Source organism: Phyllostomus hastatus, unplaced genomic scaffold (genome assembly GCF_019186645.2).
Source record: "Phyllostomus hastatus isolate PE091 unplaced genomic scaffold, TTU_PhHast_1.1 phas_contig_210, whole genome shotgun sequence".
NCBI lineage: Eukaryota > Metazoa > Chordata > Mammalia > Chiroptera > Phyllostomidae > Phyllostomus > Phyllostomus hastatus.
In genome coordinates, this window is record NW_025333737.1 from 32,877,221 (window position 1) to 32,899,651 (window position 22,431).

Sequence of the window (22,431 nt, forward strand, 5' to 3'; positions counted from 1 at the left end):
TGACTGAAATGTAATTTTATCAGATTAAATTGCTTCATAATTTTTTTAAAAAGTAGCAGGGGGTGTATTGCGGTGCTTCAGACACCTCACAGACATAATCATTGGTTAGTTGGCACCGAGCGTGAGCAGGGAGGGACTCGGGGGAGTGGCTGGATGAGGTGCAGGTGGGTACAGGGCTGGCTGAGGAGCAGGCCCGTTCTTGGAAGCAAGCTGCACTGATCTCCACCGGGGCTCCTGGGCTGCATCTGCCTTTCCGGGAAGGAAGGTGTCCTTCATACCTCCAAGAAGGTCAAGGTCCCAGTGCCAGTTTCCACTTGTAAAACCAGTCATTGGGGTGTGGCCCTCTGCGGTGTAATTCTTTCTCCAGGAGTGAAAACCTGCCCCCCCACCCCAGGTTTTAGGATAGATGAGTCAGTGCTATAAGGGCCTTCACTGCGGTTATGGGTTGAGCAGGAAGATTAAAAAGAAAAACAGTAAAATCTGAGAATCTCTGCCCTAACCTAGGAGATAAGGGGTCAGGGATTTAACATTCATGGAGAGCTGTGATTTGTCCTTACCGACCACCTGGCAGGGGGTGCCTCTGTTCCCCCATTGTACAGATAAGAAAACAGGCTGGAGGGAAGCAACTTGGGGCCCAAGGCTGCACCCCTAATAAAAGGGAAGAAGGAGGATTCTCACCCAGCTCTTTCTGATCCTAGTTGGAGAAGTAGCATAGTTCCCTCAGTAACAGAACAAGTGGGCTTTAGAGCCAGAAATGCTTAGGTTCGAATCCCAGCTCTACCCCATGCTGTTTTCTGGGCCTCCCCTAAACAGGGGCCTGGAGCCACCTAGTAAGTGTGGGGCTAAGACATGTGCCACTGTGTATTTTTTTCATAGGTCCCTTGACACAGCATTGAAGACAGAAACTTCTCAACTGAATTTAATGTTCAGAAAAAGAGAAGTCAGGTCACGCCGCCCATGGCCCTTTAACCTCAGGAAGAGGGATCAGGATGTGTGAATTCATAGACATTTCAAACACTCTCTGAGCCTCAGTTCCTCATCTGCAGATTGGGGAAGATGTCCGTTGATATGAACACTAAACAACGTCCTCGGGACAATGTTTGGTCTGTAGAGAGCACTTGAAGCTGAGCAGTTATTATTCTTACGGGTCTAGCAGTTGTCACCTCTTTAAGCCAGTCACAGCTCTACAACTGCTATTCTGAGCAGTGGAGTGAGGTCCTTCCTCGGACCGGAGCCATCACACTAGTCTCAGTGCAACCGCTTCCCTCGATACTGGAACAGCTGGTGTTCCTGGTCCTGCTGTGGGAAGCTGGTTCTTCCCATACTCTTTTTAAAAAATGGATTTTTAAGTGTTCATTCTTTGTCAATGATGCCTCCGTCAATCTAGAAAAATGATCACAAGACGATGAACTAAAAAAACAAAAACAAACACAATTTATTGTACACACAGTTCACTAAGATTTGCAGGTCGCCTGAGGATGGGGGTCGCTCGGTGGCAGCCTCCTATGCCGTGGTTCACACGGGTCTGTCACGCAGCCGAGTCTGTGGCAGCGACCCTTAACACCGCGAACTCACCACGCAACCTGGGGTAAGAGGAAGAAGGCCAAGGCTTTTGTTCTTGAACGGAACAATCGCGCTACTCCTCATGTCCTCAGTCTAGCCGGGAAATGCTATTCTAAACTGCTCCCCATCATTTACATCTGGTAGTACAGCTCGTCCTCAGCCGAGGACTCCTTGTCGTGCAGCTTCTGCGCCATGTCCTCTATGCACCTCGCACTGCGCGGTCGGTACAGGTCCCTGAGCCAGAGCGGCTGCCTTCGGGCAGAAACGTGCTCCTGGGAAACACACGGGGAAATATTAGTTCTTGTTTCCTCTGCTGTGTTCCACCACAGAGTGCTTCATTTACCTTTGTCGTGGGAGCAGCCGGTGAGCATCTCATAGGCCAGAGAATTGAGAAAAAGCCCCTTGGAGGAAAATGCAAAGCGACAATTAGTGGTTCGTGCCCTTCCCCATGTCTCTCTCTCACAATGTATAGCTCTGGTCTTATTAGGAGCAAATGGGTACCTGGGTCCATGCACACAAGCAAAATCACCACTCCCCTTCTTGGCCAAGTGCCCTCATGCAGTTAAAACAACAACAGCAACAACAACAAGCCCTGGCTGGTGTAGCTCAGTGGACTGAACATGAGTCTACGAATCAGAGGGTCACTGGTTTGATTCCCAGTCAGGACACATGCCTGGGTTGCTGGCTGCATCCCCAGCTGGGGGTGCACGAGAGGCGGCCACCCATTGATGTTTCTCTCCCTCAATTCCCCTCTCTCTAAAAATAAGTAAATAAACTCTTAAAAATATATATATACAGATATATATTTTTAAAAAGCACCACCACTTGGGCAGAAGCAGTTTACGCTCCCCAAAAGCATTTGACATGGTTTGCTTGAGAGGAGGGAGAAGGTGCTTTTCTTTTCCTCGCTGCTTTATCCTATAAGCTAAATCACAGCAAGTGAATGCCCGAGTCCGAACAGCAGAGTTAGCTGGCTTGCTGCCTTCCGTTTGACGGGAGGTCTCTGCTGAGTGACTGAGTTGTGCAATCAGCTTAAAGGTCACAACCAGCAGGAAAATACACAACACTCCTTTTGAATGCAAACAGCATAGAAACACATTCAGAGTGCATGATGATTTCGTTTGGAGAGACTCGTGTCTGTGCGGCGTGCGTGCACTGAGTTGGGACATAAAATGCAGCTCACAGACCAAGCACGTGAATCAGTGCAGAAGTCCCCAGCTGGAAAGGTGCCGTCTTCTTTCCGACACGCACTAGCCGTGTGACCGTGGGGCAGGACGTTTTCCCTTTCCTCTTCTCCACTTCCTCATCGTTAGAGGAAAAGACACACTACCAGCTAAGGTCTCCTCCGGTTAAAATTCCATGGGGTTTGGATAAAGCGATTGGAGAGAACAGTGGCTTGAACACCGGTAGGATGGGAGGGGGACCTTTCCCTGCTACTTCCCTGGAAGGGTTTACATACCCCACCTTTCCTCAGCCTTGAAGGAGACCAGCGCCCCTCCCATAAGACCTTGTGGCCTCCGCACCCCTTCCCCAGAGCCTCCACTACCAGCAGGAACAGCTACAACGGAGACCTGTCCCCCTGCACCTGTCTCCCTCCAGGCCTAGTGCCAGCAGACGCCTCTGTGCCGGTCCCATTCTATCTCGGCGGGGGCTAGGCAGCTGGTTTGCAAACTCTAGGCAAAGCATCAGGGTACATAAATGTATTCTTTCCAAATTTGGTGGTTTCCTCACTGTAAAATGAGGAGATTGAAATAGACGGGTTCTAAGTTCTCCTCTAGTTCCCTTCTGGGAGATCTGTTTTTCCATGCAGCCTCCTCTTCTGGTTTAGGAACAATCTGCTCTCTCTCGGCACGAATCATCCCCGTGTGGCAGGGAGAGCTCACGGATGAGTTAAGCCGCCCATGAGCTCTGGGAGTCCCGCTCTGGGTCTCGGGAGCTTCGTCCATCTGGATGTGCTCCATGACCAGAGAGTCTATATGTAAACCCGTCAGTGCTGCATTGCTTTCTGCATTTTTAGGCACACACACCAAAAATTCAGCACTTTTTGGGGGTCCACGGACCCTGCGTCCACCCCATTCTTTGGTCTGGACACACCTACCAACTCTTCCTTTGTAACAGCTCCACCAGTAACATCCTTCAGATACTTTAAGACAGGCATACCCTCGATGGCCTGGGCCATCCCGAGTGTGCTTCAAATGAGCGTGAAAATTTGAACCTCTTTTAAATTTTTTTAAAGATTGTATTCACTTATGTTTAGAGAGGGGGGAGGGAGAGAAACATCAATGTGTGGTTGCTTCTCACATGCCCCCCTACTGGGACCTGGCCTACAACCCAGGCACGTGCCCTGACTGGGAATCGAACCGGCAACCCTTTGGTTTGCAGTCTGGTGCCCAGTCCACTGAGTCACACCAGCCACAGCTGAAACTCTTGATTTGGGTGCTTTTGTGGAATTTTCTGAGTCAAGTGACTAGTGAACCATTTTTAGAGGTCACCTCAGGCCGCTTAGAGGAAGAAGCAGCTCCTCTAGGTCTAAAATTCTACTTAGAAAAATGCCAGACTAGTATTTACCTTGAGCTTCCTTCTTCACCTTCCTCTGATGATGTTCTGTGGCAATAAATCTGTTTTGGAAGAAAGCAACATCGTGATTATTCATCACAATGACCACTGCCTCTAAGTCTTTATTCGTCCTCTTTTAAGTGAGATGGTAACTTTTTTGAGGACAGGAATTCTGTTTATAATCCTTCAATTCTTTTTCATAGCCCCTGACTTAGGATCTTGCACGCAGCTGGCAATGCCTTTTATTGGTTGTTTTAGGTAATATTCAGCAGATAATTCCTAAGAAATACTCTTAGAAAAAAAGGAAATAAAAACATCTACCAGAAACCTACATGGCAGCTTTGTTTTAAGGTCAAGAACAAGGGTAGGATACCTACTATCACTGTTACTATTCATCGTCCTTGAGGATGTCTTAATCAATTTGATAAGAAAAACGAAGCAGTGGAAGGAAAGAGACAAAACATATTTGCATATGAGATGATGCAAAACTTCAGAAGCCCAAGAGCATCGACTAAAATTTTATTGGCAGTAATATGACAATTCAGTAAGATGGCTAAGTCCAAAATCAAGAGACCAACATGCAAACCTCAAAAGCTTTCCCACATACCACAAATAACTAATTAAAAAAATGAAAGCAAGAGCCCTGGTTGGTGTGGCTCAGTGGACTGAGCACTGGCCTGTGAACTGGAAGGCTGCTGGTTCGATTCCCAGTCAGGGCACATGCCTGGGTTGCAGGCCGGGTCCCCAGTGGGGGGCCTCATGAGAAGCAACCAATATCTCTCACACACTGATGTTTCTCTCTCTCTTTCTCTCTCCCTGACCCTCTCTCCAAAAGTAAATAAATAAAATCTTTAAAAAAAATGAAAGCAAGAGCTTATTTACAATATCAATAAAAATGGATAAAGTACCTAGGAATAAACTTAACAAAACATGCATTAAGACCTAGGTGATGAAAAGATTAAAACTCTTCTGAAGGACAATAGGAAGAATACATGACATGAGATACCGTACTCTTAGAATGTTCTAAAGATGTCAGTTCTCTGAAATTTACCTACAAATACCATGCAATCTTCTTCAAATCCCAAGATAGTTTTAACTAAAAACTGGACAGCTGACATTTAGTAGAGAATATACGCAAGAATAGCTATGAAATGTATGGAAAAGAAGATCAAAGAACAGGAGCTTACCCTACCAGATATCAAAATGTATCATAAAGGAATTGGAATTACATAGTGATATTGCCACTGGACCAGAAAAAGATAACTGGTTTGCAGACTACATAGCATTTTAGGTCAGTAAAGAAAGAATAAGCCATTCTATAGAAGATTTTGAAATGATCGCATGTTCACATAGGGGAAAAACAGTCAACCACACTACAAACAAATAAAACCGATGGTAGACAAACTTTAAAAATCATAAATAATAAGATGTCATATAAAGGACTGGAATATCAGAGACTACTTCCATTCCTTGAGGTTACAGAGGCTTTGTTGTCAAAACCTACGAGCCATAAGCCGTGAGAAGACCGGCAGACAGGGTGCGGCAGGCTGCATCCACACACCCTGCTCTTCACGGCCCTTGTCTTCCTCCTGATGGTCTGGCCTTCACTGAATTTCAATATTCAAATAGACCCCGGCGTTTTTGTGTTTAAAGAGACAGAACAGTAGATAAGAAGCACAGGCTTCGCAGTCAGGCAAAACTGTGTTCTGCTGTTGGCTTTGCCCCTGGGGCCTTAGGGTGATCTCTTTCACCTGTAGAAGAGGGTGGTAATATTGTCCTCACAGGAGGGTAGAGATTGAGTAAGACGACATATGGAAAACTTTAGCCTATGCTTGGCATAAACCAGTGCTAAGTTTGCTCACGGTATAGCAGACAAGGAAGTCAAATCTATCAAAGGGTTCCACCTGGCCCTGGCCGGGCAGCTCAGTTGGTTAGAGCGTTGTCCCAATACGCCAAGGTTGTGGGTTTGATCCCCGGTTAGGGCACACACTAGAATTGACCAATGAATGCAAAAATAAATGGAACAACAGATTAGTGTTTCTCTTTCTCACCCCCTTCCTCTTTCTCCCTAGCATCAACACATTGAAAAATTTTTAAAAAGGGTTCTCCCTGTGGTATCAGTGTCAGAAAGCGCTTTACCACAACTAAACTACAAAAATATTGCTTCTATTTCTTCTAGTACTTTTATGGGTTTTTTTACATTTATGTAAATTCATTTCTTTAAGGCGAGAAACAGACATCTGATGTTACTTCCCCCTCAAATAGTTGGGTTGCTATTCTGTTACCATTTATTCACTTTCTTCCACTGATCAGAATATTGAGAGGTGACTTTTGAAAATCTTAGGAGCACCCGGGGGTGTCTGGTGCTGCACTCTGTACGCTGCTTCAAATACACGCCAGGCTGCACCCCTCCTCACTGTGGAACTGACAAAGCGCCTCATCTTTGTTCCTTTGAGCACCAGTACTGTCCACTACGAAACAAAACACAGCATGGTCCGTGTCCTCAAAAAGCTTATTATCTAAGTGGGAAGAGGAAATAGTGAAACCACACGAAGAAATATACCGTAAGTGCAAGGTTAAGCTACATAGAAATTAAATGCAGTATAGGAGTTTATAAAACTCCAAAAAGCAAAAGGCCATATAGGCCAGCTGGAGACGAAGAGGGTACCGTGTCGGTGATGGCCCATAACCGTCTTCCCAGAGGCCTCGGCCAGCTGGCCCCATGCTGGTCCCCAGGCTCCTGGGCTCAGAAATCAGATCCTCTTCACCACTTCTGAATGCAATGGTCTCCCCTTGTCAATACCGCAGGGTTAATAACAAACCAGAATGCCAGCTTACGGTCTGACAATGAACGTGACATCTGTCCCACAGACACTGCCTGTGTTTGCACATTCTGGGGTCTGAGTCAGGGAAACATGTTCTGTTGAGCCAGGCCTCGTGGCACACTCAGGCACAATCAGAAGGCTACTTGGTGGGAACAGAACTAGAGCAAAAGCAGCCAGCTGGATTCAGTGCCCAGGAGGAAGGACTGAGCTGGCCAGACCCCTCCAGCTCCCTGGCAGGCACGGCCTGGCTAGTGCGCCTGGCTCTCCACCTCTGCTGCCTGAGCTGCCACCCTACTCTCAGGCACTGCTGGGGCAGTCAGTGCCCTGGTCAGTCCCCCACCTTTTCCCTGCTTCACTACTGACCAGCCCTCCTGCAGACGGACACGCTCCTCTTTAGCAGGCACGACATCCAGTCAGGTTTTACCCAAGTCTGGTGGCCAGGAAGCCATTTATTTGGTCCTCGCACACCTTTGCTCTGCCCCGTGATATGCTGACCTTGGTATTTTTCTCTTAGGGGGCCACCTTTTAAAAAATTATCTACCATACTTTTAAGTTCTCAGGGGAGGGGAATGCCTCACGATCCGCCCTCCACCCCCGACATGGTGACAGATCTCACAGGAGGACTAGGGCCACAGGGCTGGCGCACTCGGGGAAGGCTTTACAAGGAAAGGTGAGCTTGAGCTGGCTTCTGAGAGCTCCACAGGCCGAGCACAGTAAGGGCATTCTAGATGGGCAAAGACACACACAGAGGTGGGACTCGGCAGAGTGCAGCTACGGTACAGTGAGAGCTGCTTTGGCTGGAACCACCGTTGCAAAGATAAGTAAGGTTGAATTAGTAGGGTAGAGTCAAGATCGTCAGCTTATTAAATGGCCCTTTTAATGTTAGCACCTGCCTGTTAGCACCTGCCAGCATGTAATGGAACGAAAGTGACACAGGCGAGCTCCAGGAACAGAGGGCTATACGGACGGCATGCTTTGGAGAAGCCTGAAGTCGGATTCAAGGTGGCAGTGTTTCAGCTGAATTTACCCACACATGGCCCAGGATGGTGATGAAGGCGGCCCAACCTAAAACCTTTTTTTGCTCATCAGTTAGTGTTGGTGTGTTTAATGTGTGGCCCAAAGCAACTCTTCTTCTTCCAGTGTGGCCCAGAGACTCCAAAAGTCTGGACACCCCTCCCCCGCTAGAGAAGAAAGCTGGTCAGTACATCTAATGAACTGACAAGATCACGCTTTTATCTTCGAGCCGTATCCTCTGTGCCAGGGAGACACAGCTCCTTGCAGGTAGAGCTTCTCTTCCTCTCCTCATTTCAGCCGACAAGGAGAGAAATCAGTGGTAGAAGGAGAGTAACTGGTGAGTATACCAAAGCGACATCGTTATTTTGAGTTGAAGAAATTTTGCTATTGTGTCCACTCTGGCCTATTAAACTTAGTGTCTCAAAATACGTCTAGCAGGTTGCTATCTAGAGTTCAACTCTGCAGAGATCTCTGGGAGGGGGCTTCCTTTAAAACTCCCTGGAATATCATTTTTTAAATTATAAATTTCCATGTTTATTTTTTTTAATTTTATGTTAATCATTGTTCAAGTACAGTTTTCTCCCTTTCACTCCCAATCGAGCCCACCCTCCCAACCCTCCCCACTTCCCTCCCATTACCACCCTCCCCTTAGTTTTTGTCCATGTGTCCTTTAAATTTGTTCCCGTGAACCCTTCCCATTGTCCCCTGAAATTCCCTCTTCTCTCCCCTCTGGTCACCGTCAGCCTGTCCTCTATTTCAGTGTCTTTGGTTATATTTTGTTTGTTTCTTTGTTTTGTTGTTTAGATTCCTGTTAAAGGTGAGATCATGTGGCATTTGTCTCTCACTGCCTGGCTGGAATGTCATTTGTAGTAAAAGAACAGAGCATACCTCAGTGCTTGTGACCAAAGAGGAGTGTCAGGGCGGCGGCAGTGGGAAAGCGGCTGGTTTTCAGTGTGTGGAAATCTGATGACATTCTGAATCTATCCTACAGACAGAACATACTTTGGGAACCTGAAAGAACTGTGGTCTTACCGCCATGAAACAGAAAACCACAATGGAGATGATCGCCCCTACGATCACAGGTATCGCCACGACGAGTTTGCCGTGATACCCGTATTCTGGCAACTCTGCAGCGAGCTAAAAAAGAAAACAAACAAAGAACAATGTTTAAAAAAAAAAACTCAAAGAGATGGAAAGGATAAAAATGAACTATTCTCTAGCCTATTCTAACTATTCTTTTTTTTTCAAGATTTTATTTATTTATTTTTAGAGAGGGAAGGGAGGGAGAAAGAGAGAGAGAGAGAAACATCAACGTGTGGTTGCTGGGGACCTGGCCTGCAACCCAGGCATGTGCCCTGACTGGGAATCGAACCTGCAATGCTTTAGTTCGCAGCCCGAGCTCAATCCACTGAGTTGCGCCAGCCAGGACGATTCTAACTATTCTTAACCACCGCTTTAAAACCCCATTCCTTCAGGCAAAGTGCTAATGCATTCTTAAAGAACAGACCAGACCTATGTGTTATGTGCTCTGAGTGTCAGTATTTTCTTGTGTAATTTATTTGTCTTGTGTGTTAGGCCCGCCCTGTGTCTATCCCAGGAACAGCGGCACGGATCTCTAAACCAGCAAAGTGGGATGGGAGATCGCTGTCTCAGCCAAAGTCACGTGGCCAAGATGAGATTCAGACCAGGCGCCCCTGGCGGTCCGCCCTGGATGCTTCCAAGGCAGGTGCCGACCGACCGGCCACCCAGCCCCCGGGAGCGTGGGGAGCTGTCCTCACCTCCCTGGCCTCCTGCGCTGCCTGTTCCCCTCCGGCTTCTCTCTTCTCGGCCTTAGAGCTCTCATTCCTCCACTGATTCGTATCTTGCTCTCCCTTGGAAACCTTAACTTCTCGCTGCTCGCTGAGAAGCTTTATCAGGAGGCCTGTTCCAGAAAATAGTTTCCTCCATTACTTTAAAAAAAATGGTTTATGTTTTATATTTTAAAAGATTTTATGTATTTATTTTTAGAGAGAAGGGAAGGGAGGAAAAAAGAGAGGGAGAGAAACATTGACCGTTTGCTTCTTGAGCACACCCGCCAACCGGGGACCGAGCCCGCAGCCCAGGCATGTGTCCTGACTGGGAATCGAACCGGTGACCTTTGCTTTGTGGGAGGATGCCCAACCAACTGAGCCACACTGACCAGGGCCCTCCATTTCTTTGGAAAGGTTCCTTCTGTTGTTTTTTTCCAGTGACTCAGGGGCATACCTCTGTCTGGTACATTTGAACACGGGAGTTTAATGAATGGTGACAACATTGATTCCATATCTTCTATATTTTCCCCCAGGATAAGGCAATATGCGGTTTAGTGCACAAATGTCCCTTCTCCCGTGACAGTCCAGCTGCTTACTCAGGAAGGCGGACAAGCTGTGCACCTTTCTGCCGGAGAACGCCCTCTCCAGCTCAGCTGTCAACTTAGCGCTGGCGTCCTTCTCCCGGCCTTGCAGTGCTTTTTTGAACAATTCTTCTACGAATTCTTTATCTGTCAAAAAGAAAGAAGAGGCCACTTTTGGTAAGGAAGGACTCATGGGACAGCTTTTCGTCAGCCAACGGCCACCCAGCCCAGTGAAAACACTGGGAGCCAGCAGATATTTGAGTGCTGTCTGGAGGGGAGACCACGTGAACCTGGGATTGTCGACAGAGCAAAGGGGAAAAGGCATCTTCTTCTTTTATAATTAATTTTTCTAGTTTTTTTTTAAAAAGGTTTTATTTATTTATTTTTAGAGAGGGAAGGGAGGGAGAAAGAGAGAGAGAGAGAAACATCAATGTGCAGTTGCTGGGGGTTATGGCCTACAACCCAGGCATGTGCCCTGACTGGAAATCGAACCTGTGACACTTTGGTTCGCAGCCCGCGCTCAGTGCACTGAGCTACGCCAGCCAGGTCCGGAAAAGGCATCTTCTTGAACGGGTGGTTTTTCACCCAGAGCATCCCACAGTGTGCACTGTAGTAACTTGATTGAGGAAGGATCCATTGGTTCCCCAAGGGCCAATTGCACGGGACTGAAGAAAACCTGAGGCTGCAGGATTGTATTCGGTTCGACTCCCGGTGGGTCTGCTGCGACTCCCCACACTCGTGGGCCCCACCTGCCCCGCTTGGACGTGGAGGGAGCGTGAGGCTTCCTCCCTGCACCTCTTCGGAGTGCTCGTGCTCTTGCTATCACCACAGATGACCACGCCCAACACCCACGGCGAACAGGCCTGCATCTGGACACGCCCTTCCCCATTTGCCCACTGATGCCTTAGCGTGGTCCCTATCCCAGCCCCCATAACAGAAGACTCTATACAGAACAAACCACCATGACCACACGCGCTGTTTGCTTAAATTCAGGCAGGCCTCTGGGGCGTAGGTTGAGATCCGGCAGGTCGTGCACCAATGTGGAACGATCGATAAATCCATGCCATCATGCTTGGGGTCCTCAGGACAGAAGGGAAAAGGTGACGTTTGCCAGCGGCCTACTCTTTCATTTCAGTCGTTGTTTATATTTTCAGCTTTACTTGGGGAACCGTCTAAAGCTTCTGTCTGCGTGAAGGTCGAGGGTGCAATTGTGCAGCTGGGTTTCGTTTCTGGAAGAATTAAAAGTACCGCTGCTGGTGGTGAGGGTCAAAAACGGGAGGAAGGGTCCTGAGAAAGGAGAGACTCGGGGGGCTTGCGGAGAGCCCCCTACCTGGATGATAGGCCTCCACGCTTTCCAGTCTTGTTTTCACACACCTGCCGAAGGAGATGAAAATGCCTGTTCTGCCCACCTTTGGGGTAGAAGGGGGTAACAGCATGGGTCAAAACATTGTTTTGAAAACTAAGCAACGCTATCTTTATGTGACTATCACCGTGTGATTACTTATGACACGCTCCAGATCACTGTCAGAAAGCTGTATTCAAGCTACCGGGGCATGAAAGCACATTCTGGAAGTTACCCTGTGGGTGCCAATCAGCCTACTATGTAGAAAAATACTTAGAAGCACCTGAGTGTTTGTTGGGTAGAAAACCTTGAGCTTCAGAGCAAGCTCAGAGGTGGACCGTGGAAGAAGACAGGAGCCCTCCCACCCGCCGGAAGGGCCTGGGAGCAGCTTCCGGGGAAGGGACCAGGAATCCTCAGGGTGTAAATAGAACTTGCACACAACAGCATCATTGGTGCTGTTTTTATAAAACTGCAGAAACAAATGAAATAAACATGTATCTCTACCTGTCCTAGGAGGCAAAGGGCAATCGACACTAATGCTTACAAAACCGGTGCACAATCTGTGACACACGAACGGACAAGTTCTCACTTGGGAGGGAAGCGCGGAGCAGAGAGCGCAGCACACACCAGGCGGCCACTACTGTGCATTCCCGTCCCCCTTCCACTCCTTTCTCCCCTTCCTTAATCTGACTTACAGGGTTCTTAGAAATGTAGGGGGTTGAGCTCTGAATGAACGAATAAAGACAATGCAGTTCCACTATTTGTTTAAAGATTTACCATCCTCGATTGAAAATGGAAATGAAAACGTCAGTAAAATTAAAAGCACGGGGTGATTCAGACTCACCACAATGTGTGTGTGAGAGACATTCAGAGTCTCAATACAAGCTGACTGTCTGGCCGGCAGCCTCAATATTACTGTTAAATTGGCAGAAGCAGCAGGCCAAAGGGCTAAGTAAGATCCTATAAATGGAAACAGAATTAAATTAGCGGCAAGGAGTTAGGTGTGGAGGTCGAGGAGGTAGGCCCTGGCTCCACCGGATGTGCAGAAGAGTCGTTGGGGCACATCGCCGGGGCCGTTTCATAGGGGTCCGGGCGCATGTTGCTCCTGAACAGTGGAAATAAACAGAGGGTGGAAGTGCCCTCCAGAAGGGCAAGAATGGCCGTGGGTGCAGCTTGCCTAGACTGGAGGGGACAGGGGATAGAGCTGGGTGACAGGGATCTGTAGTTTAATTCCGAAGTGTTTCCATCTCCCAACCTGAAAGTCTCACTTTGGGTTGAGAGTGCACAGAAACAGGAAGACTTCTTTTTTTTTTTTTTAAGAAATTTTCTTTTTTTTTTTTAAAGTTTTAATTTCTTTTTAGATTTTATTTATTTATTTTTTAGAGAGAGGGGAAGGGAAGGAGAAAGAGAAGGAGAGAAACATTAATGTGTGGTTGCTTCTCACACGCTCCCCACTGGGGACCTGGCCCACAACCCAGGCATGTGCGGTGACTGGGAATTGAACCAGCGACCCTTTGGTTTGCAGGCCGCCACTCAGTCCACTGAGCCACACCAGCCAGGGCTAGGGAAGACTTCTAGGAGGACTCTGGATAACTCCCCAACTCATGGAGTCCCTTTTTCAATTCCTCATTGTGAGTAGTAAATATATTAGAAATTACTCTGGGCATAACAAACATTATATGGTTAAATAATTACAGATTGCATTGGCCAAATCTGGGGAATTCGAACATTCAAAAGAATGATGCTAATAAGGCATACCATGATTAACTTAAAGGAGAGCCCATGAGTTCATGATGATACCCAAAAAGAAAAAGAGGGGGAGCTATTATTAAAAGAATAAATTGGTCATTACATAACAACGAATGTAGTAATAGATTGAGACAAGGATTATCACTGAGGCACAGTTGGATAAAAAACTGAGAGTAGAATCTTCACTGATCCCAAAGCATCATCCCAAAGATTATTTATTAATTACCCAGGGAAAAATGACTTTACAATGGAAAGATACGGAAGACACCACCTTCACCAAGTGACCAAACTCAGCATTATGGGTCACTTAAAACGGCGAAGCAGGGAGAATACCTCACCTACGTAGTATTCTTGCTAAACAGTTTACCTTGAAGCCAATCATGAGCAAACAGACAAGTCCAGGCGGTGGGACAGTTTACAGGACAACCCTCTTAGACACACCAAAAACGCCACTGTCATAAAATACCAAAAAAAAAAAAAGAAGAAAGAAAATGTTTTAGACTAAAGGAAACAAAGATAGGACATGTGATGCCAGATCCTTCATTGGATCCTGGATTAAAACAAAACAGATTTAAAGAATATTATTGGCAGCCCCCACCCTTGCAAAAAAAAAAAAAAAGAATATTACTTGCTTTTGGCCAAGATGGAGTAACCAGAGCCAATTTAACCTCCTGTTTGAAAACAATTTAAAAACCAAACAAAATATATGTAACAACAGTTTTCAAGAACTTGGACCTCAGGCAATGAAGGACAGGGATCCCCAAGAGGCAGGAAATGAAAGAAGCGAGCCCTGTGGTTAGCTGACTGCTGAGATTTCGGGTCACGATGCAGAGGAGAAAGACCCCACAAAAAGACTGGTGAACTTCCTACGAAAGCGGATATGAGAGTTGGGGGAACCAAGGAGACTCAAATTGACAAAGCAGAATTCTAGCGGGGAAAGGGCTGAACAGACAAGGACTCTGGGGACACGCACAGGGGTCTCTTGAGTACTGAACACAGTGCTGGCCAGTGCACGTGCATGAAGAATTGCTTGAGGCCTGGAAGAGAACCACCTGTCACACCCCACCTGTCTCACTGCCACCCTTCCCCTCATCATCCAGGACCACACGTCACAGGGCCACATGCAACCTCTCTTTTTCCTGTACACCCCACCCCCCAGCTCCAGGCAACTACCGAGTCTCGTAAGTTCTTCCTTCACGGTGTTTCCAGGATTTTCTTTCTACTCCCCCACAACCACTCGGACTTGGTGCCTTTTCATTTTACTCCTCGGTTTTGCTAGGACATTCGATTTGGTCTTCCTGAATCAAGCTTTTCCTCTAGATCGCTCTACGCAGGGAGTCTAAAACAATCCTCTTATTTTAATCATCTGTCTCTCTCTCACCTGAAAGCTCCAGGGGCTCTCCCTATCTCAGTGGGGCTTTAAGCCCCTATGGCTGACAGCCATGGTTTCTCAGGAGCGCAGTTCTGAAAAACTGCTTCCTAAACCAATTCTTTACAGCCAGGCTGGTCTGTTAAATCCTGGTCATTCCCACGGTCATGGCTTTGCCTACACTGTACTCGCTGTTTTTCCCCTAACAAATCACAGCCACCCTTTAAGTCCCAGCTGAATATCCTCATGGATAATCTAGTTTACCCATGAGGCTTCCCGACGTCCACATCATCCCAGTGACTGCAGGTTCTGCTGGATTCTATAGCATCCTTGGCCTGTGACTCTTTTAGTGCTTACCGTATTTTGTTCTGTATAATGCGCCCCAACGTTTTTGCCCAAACTTCCACAAAAAAAGTCTTTTGTTTTAATTTTTAATTCAACTGTTTATTTACTGATGTCTAGAAACAACACTGGTCATCGTATTCCAGGGTATTATTTTGCATACAAATATCGTTATTGCTTTCTAGAGTTGCACTTTGAACGCATAAGCATAAATAAAAGAATTAAAAAGTCTATATAGATATGGAATTAGCATGACCCATGTATAATGTGTATCCTTATTTTTCCATCAGAAATTTGGGCAAAAAAGTGAGCATTATACACAGCAACATACGGTAATTAGATATCACCTCCCTTTTGTGCATATTTTGTTTCTTCCCATCTATCGTCGTCACGTACTGTGGACAGTGTCACACATCTGTGGCTCCCACGGTTACTTAGGCACAACATGGGTGACATAGACAGAAAGCCAGGGGGCACGATGAGCTCTGCACGTAACTGAGGAATCAAGTAATGATGGCAGGTGACACACATGCATACATGCTGGGCGCTGGTGTGAGTACTGTATGTACATTAGCTCATGTAACCCCCACCCCGGTCCTCTGGGGGAGTAACCACCACGGTCTCCATTTTACAGATGAGGAAACTGAGTCCCAGCGCTGACCCATGGCCTACCAGGGTGCGAGCCCAGTCACTCGGCTCCAGAGTCTCTACTCCTAGCCACTTTGTCGTGTCACCACCAACAGGATGGGGAGAGGGCCGCGTCCCTGTGGAGAGGACGGAGCAACAGTGGGAGGAGAGTTGAGGGAGGGAATGAAATTCCCTCCAGTGGAATGATGGGGCTGAAAACACGGATATGGGAAAACAATGTGGGCAATTACGAGCGAGAGACTGGTGAGGGCGCCAGCGAGAGTAAGAAGACAGAAGACAAGGAATGGGTGACAAACCGAAGATGACGCCCAGGGAGACCCCCGGAGCGGAGGCCGCCATTGTCAAGCAGGATGCAAAGAGCCAACGAAAAAAGGCGATTCTTACAACACGGTGAAGGCGCCGTGGTAGGAGGCGGCTCGGGCACAGGCACTCCGCGGAGCCTCTGCCGTGAGCCCAGGCCGCACGCGACAGCGTCTCATCATTGCAGGCGGAGCCCTCGTAGGCTCATGGCGGGTTCTCTTCGGTCGCTGGAGGGCCCATCTTGGACGACTCGGCCTGCTGGGGGCTGATCGCTGCTTCCAGGTCCGATGGTTGTTGCACGGCAACTTCAGTCCAGGCTGGCTGCGGAGCCCAGCAGGCTCTGGGCGTGGAAGCGTCAGCTGGGGGCGCTGTGGAGGAGCTGGGTCTGCTGCAGGGCTGCAGTGCCAGCCCCTGCGGCAGGCTGAGCTGGGGTCTCCTGCTGGGGTGGAGAGGATTCTATCTCCTCAAGGGGCTGCGGAAGGAACCCCCGTTGGGTGGCGAGGACGGCCTGAGATGTCCCAGCCGATACAGGTGTTTGCGTCTCCCCTGAGGGCTCTGCGGCCCTTCAGGCCCCGGCTCCCCATCTGTAACATTCACGGGAGGTGCCACTGAACGCCGAGCTTCCGCCAAACCCAGAGGGGAGACGGTCCCCTCACGGTGCCCTGAAGGTTGAGCTTCAACATCCACGGGGGATTCTGGAGGCTGAGTTGGACCTCTGCTGGAGCGGAGAAGGTTCCACATCCGCGAGAGGCACTTGAGGCAGAGCTGAGCTCCCCTGCTGGGTTGAAGATTCAGCATTTTTACAGGGGGCTGGATGACCACTGGGACCTCCTCGGTGGACTAACAAAGATTTCAATGGCTCACAAGGCATTGTAGACGGAGCTGAGGCCTCTTGTTGGGGTGGAAGCTGAGCTGAAGCCTCCTCCTGGGCTGAAGGGGCTTCTGCTTGCTGCGCTGGGGCCCCCTGAGGGGTTAGAGAAGGTCCCACTTCCTCAGGGGCCCATGGGTGGGCCGAGCTGAGCCCTCTTGTTGGAGTGACGCGGGGGGTGGGGGGGGGCGGAGGTATTTGAAGGTTCCGGTGGGGGGTTGCTGATTCAAAAGCCAGGGCTCCGTTGGCCCCACGGGGGTGATGGAGGTGAGCAGGACCGGGTCCAGGGCCAACTCCAGAGGCTCAGCTGCCTGGGCCCGCAACCACAGCAACTGCCATGTGAACAGGAGCTGTGGGGCCCCGAGGTGCAGCGGGGCCCCGAGGTGCAGCCGAGACACGGCAGGAAGAGGTTTGGGGCACAGCGAGTCACCCAGGCGAGTGGTGTGCATGTACCACATGCTGAGCGGGAGCAGAACCATTGGCAACCCAGCCATGCATGCACCCCCAGCAACCCAGCACCACCCCCCGCCCCGCCTCAGGCTCCAACCTTTATTTAGGCAACTTTTATTTGTCTTGGGCCGAAAGCAACTGCAGAAAAGGGGGCCTGTCCTCCAGAATCTTCAGGGACCCAGTGGTCCTTTTCCTCCTGCAGAGGGGACAACTACCTTCTGCTGGGCCTCCCCTCCCCACCTCACAGTGAGGCAGGATTCAGGCTGCACGCTGGGGTGGTCCCAGGCTCCGGCAGCCTAGGGATGCTGGGGAGTGGATTAAAGGAGGCTGGAGTTGGGGGGCTGTAGAGCTGTCCAAGGAAGCCACAGGGCCTGCCGTCCCGGGAGACCTGCTCATCCAGTTCTGGTGATCTGCACTCCTCTTCAAAGCTGAAGTCTGAGAGATGTTCTTCCTCCTCTTGGCCCTACTGCTTCCTACTTTCCGAGGAAAGCAGCTGACCTACCAAGTGAATGCCAGCAGGGTGGTGGCGGGGGGAGGGGGACGCACTCTACAGTTCTGCAGTGTTGCCATTCCCTCCGTGTTCTCGGGATCCATGTCTGACTCTTCATTCGCTACTCGACGAGACAGAGCTACCCCCGGATCAGTAATGACTCCCAGATTTCTGTAGATGGGGTTTGGACGGCGAGCGATTCATTCTGGGCGAGAGGGTCTGAAACCGAGTGCTGATGGGAGAAAGCGTCTCCCCCCCCAATTTCGGCTCAGCGCAGCCATTGATCTAGGAGGGTAACAGCGGCACTTGTCCGAGGGCTACCCTGGGCGTGCACATGGAGAAGACACTTACGGTGTTAAAGCCGCACGTTAAGTAATTTTCTCGAAATGCTGTAACCAGCACCCAATTTGCTTCCTTCGCAGCTTTTTTTTTCCATTCTGTTTTATTTCACTCCTGTTTATCATCTGGCACAGCCCCCAGGAGGTAAACTCCACGAGAGAGAAGGGGCTGCATCGTATTTCCAGTGTCTAGCCCATAGTGACGGTTTCTAAATGGAACTGATTCCAAGACTGGGCTCATACGAGCGGTGGGTCTCTTGTTACATTCGGGTTTCTGAAATCCTCGGCGTCAACACCCAGCCCCTTCCTCACAGAGTTCACGGGAAGCCAGACTTCGCGCAGCCCAGGACAGCGGCAGACCTTCTGCCCTCTGTGGTCATCCGAGGCTCCCAAGGTCAAGATTGCAGCTAGTGTTCTCAGAAGTCCCATGCAAGTGAAGTGCGAGAACCATTCTATTTCAACTAGGATTTAAAATGTTAAAGCTAGCAAGTGCTGGATTTCAAGGTGCTGTCCGAACTTTCCCAAGTGCCTGCTCAAAATGGATGTTCTATACAATCCTTCTCAAGGTATTGGCAAAGTAGGTCATAAACCTATAGGCTGAACTATCTTTGAATTTTAACAATAAAAATAAATAAAAGCCTCATTCCGCCAAATACCTCTCGCCTAAGCAAAACTAGATGATTTCAGTTTTGTACCATAGTAACAAGTTGCCATCCCCTACGTGGAGGTAAGGTACTCACATGTCATTTAAATGTTTTCTCCATAAAAGGAAAACACTCAGCCTCCAGGGAATAAATCTTTTAAAATCTATAATTTTAGAAAATTATGCTAATAACAGCAACCACTGTCTTCGCACCATCCACATTTATATTTACCTGCAAAATACTCAGCAGGAACTTAATATCAGCACCGAAGCCAACATTCTAGTCTACAAAAATCAGTCTAAATTACCAGTAAAGTCTGTTTCACATTTAGCCTCGACAGCACAGCAGGATTCAAACCCACCAATCACTGTGTGCTTTGGGGAGAATGTCTTAAACCAGCCCTAGAATGTTCTACTTCCAAATAACACACACACACACGCATGTGATTAGCCCGATACCCTTCTCCCCGGCCTTTACTGTCTGGAAGCGCAGACAAAACCATGAATGAAAACAGTGCTTAGGCTACACAGCCCACCATCATGCGCTGCTACTCATTCTGGGCAAGGGGACTTGTGCTAAAAGTTTAGAACACAAAAGGTACTGTCCCTGTTGCCATAATCTTGCGAAATAACGTTTCAAAAAGTAAAGCATCTAACAAGTTAACACCCTATCCAATCAGGAAAGGGAAATGCCTGGCAAGCGATACGAAACGGCAGCTCAAAACACACCGACTGCTGCTAAAACCAGTCACCGGTCGCACTGCGTGCCAGAGTCTAATCGGGCTGGTTTGAGTCCCCCACACGCAAAACGCTTAGTTATGGAACCCCCTGAAGAATGATCAAAACTTCGTCCCTTCCTAGTCCTCCCCTATGCACAATCAGTACCTAACCGATCTCTGATGAGCGCCTGCGTCTGCCGTCTGCCAGACACTAGGCCAGGAAATGACGGGGATACAAGATTAACAGAGAGATACAGAACCCTTAATTTCGGATAAATGTAGGACAAGTATACACAAGGCAGACTGTCATTAGGAAAAACACGATGTCACATAAGTATGCAAATAATCCAGTTTTTCTTAAAGGAAACCCAACCACAACTTGTAATTTAACTCAGCACACACACTGCGATCAGTCCCGGGTATGATTCGCTAGGTCTTCAAAGAGGATTAACGTTCGTTGAACTGCCCCACCAAAACCGCCATGGGGTAGGGTCATTCCGTCTCTGCGGGTCTTTCGATTCTGGTGTCTCAGTCGAGAGGACCACACGTGATTTCTTACAGTAAAAACTGTCACTATGAAAGATATACTGAAACCAAGTTGGCAAGAGGTGGCAAAGTCCTCTCTCCATACAAAACATGAAACTTGGTGACTCACTCCCTTCGTTCTCCAGCCAGCAACTCCCTTCCCGCCCCCGCAAAAGGCAGGTTTTTTTACCTTTGGGCAAAAGAAGTTACTCTTTCTATTCCCAGTCTGGATGCTCTAAATGGGATTACACCTGGTTTGTTTCTTCACTTCTCCAGTAAGTATTCAAGCATTTTAAAAAACAGAAACATTTACATTTATTTAACCACTTCTATTGCCCTCATCTCCTTAAAAAAAAAAGTGACACACCTTACTTTTTAAAGATCCTATTTCCTCATAAACTTTACTTGGTAAATGCTCTTAAAACTGGATTCGAATTGAGTCAATCCAGATGAACAAACATACACATAAAAAATCTTGTAGGTTATTGCTACAAGTCATGCTTTTTTTTTTTTTTTACAATTTAGTAACATGCAACTACGTATTTAATACAAAGCAGCAATTGTGCAGTTAAAAAAAAATTCATCTCAGCACCAGCCTAGAGAAACTTTCCCTGAGAAAACTGGAGAGGAGTCTCCATGGAGAAATTCACTACAGATGCAAGAAGGACTTTTATCCTTCCCAAGGGGATAAAAAGAAAAAATCATTTTCTAACAAGTCCCTGTAGACTCTTGCTGTGTGATTTAGAAGTTGATCCCAAAGTTCACCCTCGGCAACTGTGTCTGCACGATCAACTTTGTACATCGCCTGCAGCAGGAGACTCGAAACCGCGTTTAGTAAAACCCGTGTCCCTACAATGTCTTACTTTGATTTTGAATTTTACCAAAATGACTTTGAGTCGGGTGAATTACCACGTTTGCTTTGGTTTTGTCTGGTTTTCTACGTTGCTTTTTAATCAGCCATTCACCAGCAACTGCTGCAGGAGCCCATTGGCACGCAAGGATAAAGACACACACAGAACTAGCTAGGGCTCGCGTGCAAATGCAAACCGATCTGTTTCCTCAACACATTTTAAAACCACGGGTCTAGGGGTGTGCAGAGAAGCCTGGCGTGTGTGCGCGTGTGTGCGAACCTGTCTAGTGCTGGGGAAGACTGGGCGTCTGGGGCGTCATCTCACCTGAGCGGCCCACCTGCCCCGGCTACTGCCGCGGTGCCGCGAACCGAGCCCCCAGTGGGTCGGGTTCGGCCCGGGAGCGCGGTCACGTGAGCTGCGCCTCCGAGAGTCCTGGGGACCGAGCGAGGCCCCGCGGCGGCCGCTAGGGGGAGCGCGGGAGCACCGGGTCGCGGGCGAGAAGCCCGGGGAGCCCGCGCATGGCGCGGCTGGACCACAGACCCAGGTGGCGTGGACCAGAAAGCCGCTGACCCTTGCGACGTGCCCCGCATCAAAAGCCGCTGGAGACGATTCTATCGGGGGCTCCCATGCTGAAGACGAGCTCAGCAGGGCCTCCTTCGGTGTCTCCCCTCTTCCGGCTCAGAGAAGAGGGCATGGGAGTCCCCAAATGTATAACGCCCCCTGCCCCCTTGACGCTGAAAGAGCCAGAGGGTGCCGCGGAGTGGGGAGCTGAAGAGAAATTAACTGGGAGGGGCGGGGAGACGAGCCCCCGGAAATGTGAAACTCATGACTTGGCTCTCAACAGCCCTGAAACTGCTCCCAATGACACCTGTGTGGGGGCCGTGCCAGCAACCACGCCCTGGACTGCCCGACCTGAAGGGTCACTCTGGGACTCCTGGCTACAGCATCCCCACCCGAAGGGCCTCGTATAAACTGCGGAACGCAGCTGCGTGCCGGCCTCCCCTCACTTTTCTTAGTATCCCAGCTAGAACCCCGACCACCTCAGCAAGAACTTCCACCCATCCAGATGAAACTTTAGGCATCCCCAGACTAAACCAGGGGGCCTCACACACAGCGGTCAAGGCCAACACCAGGGATAAGAGGAAGGAACAAGACCTGAGAGGCTAGAGGGGGCTAGCAGGCTAGAAACGACCCCTTGCTTCTCCTCTCCCCTTAAATCCCCCCCCCCCCAGTGCAATCATTCATCTGTCTATCCATGCTTCTGGCACTTACTAATCACCTACTGTGTGCCAGGAACAGTGCTGAGCCCAGTGAGGGACATTTAGCTGGGTCTAATGCTCATGCTACCTTCAAAGGGCCTATGGTACAAGGGAGATATGCACCCCAAAACCCCACAAAACAAGGTAAAAGGAGAAAGTGTTGTAAGATAGCTGTGCACAAATTCTGGGCAAAATGGAGATTTCCCCAA

At 48.8% G+C, this 22,431-nt stretch overlaps 1 protein-coding gene across 1 annotated transcript; it reads right to left on the bottom strand.

Moving 5' to 3' along the window:
- Positions 1-1,382: 1,382 nt before the first annotated feature.
- On the bottom strand, positions 1,383-16,118 carry LOC123817201 (leucine-rich repeat-containing protein 37A-like). Its single transcript, XM_045836751.1, has 8 exons — positions 16,076-16,118; positions 10,345-10,476; positions 9,737-9,879; positions 8,991-9,095; positions 4,132-4,181; positions 1,907-1,964; positions 1,699-1,835; positions 1,383-1,583 (listed from the first exon to the last, which is right to left on the bottom strand). The coding sequence occupies exons 1-8, from the start codon at positions 16,116-16,118 to the stop codon at positions 1,529-1,531; spliced, it is 723 nt and encodes a 240-aa protein (XP_045692707.1). The 3' UTR covers positions 1,383-1,528.
- Between the last annotated feature and the right edge of the window lie 6,313 nt (positions 16,119-22,431).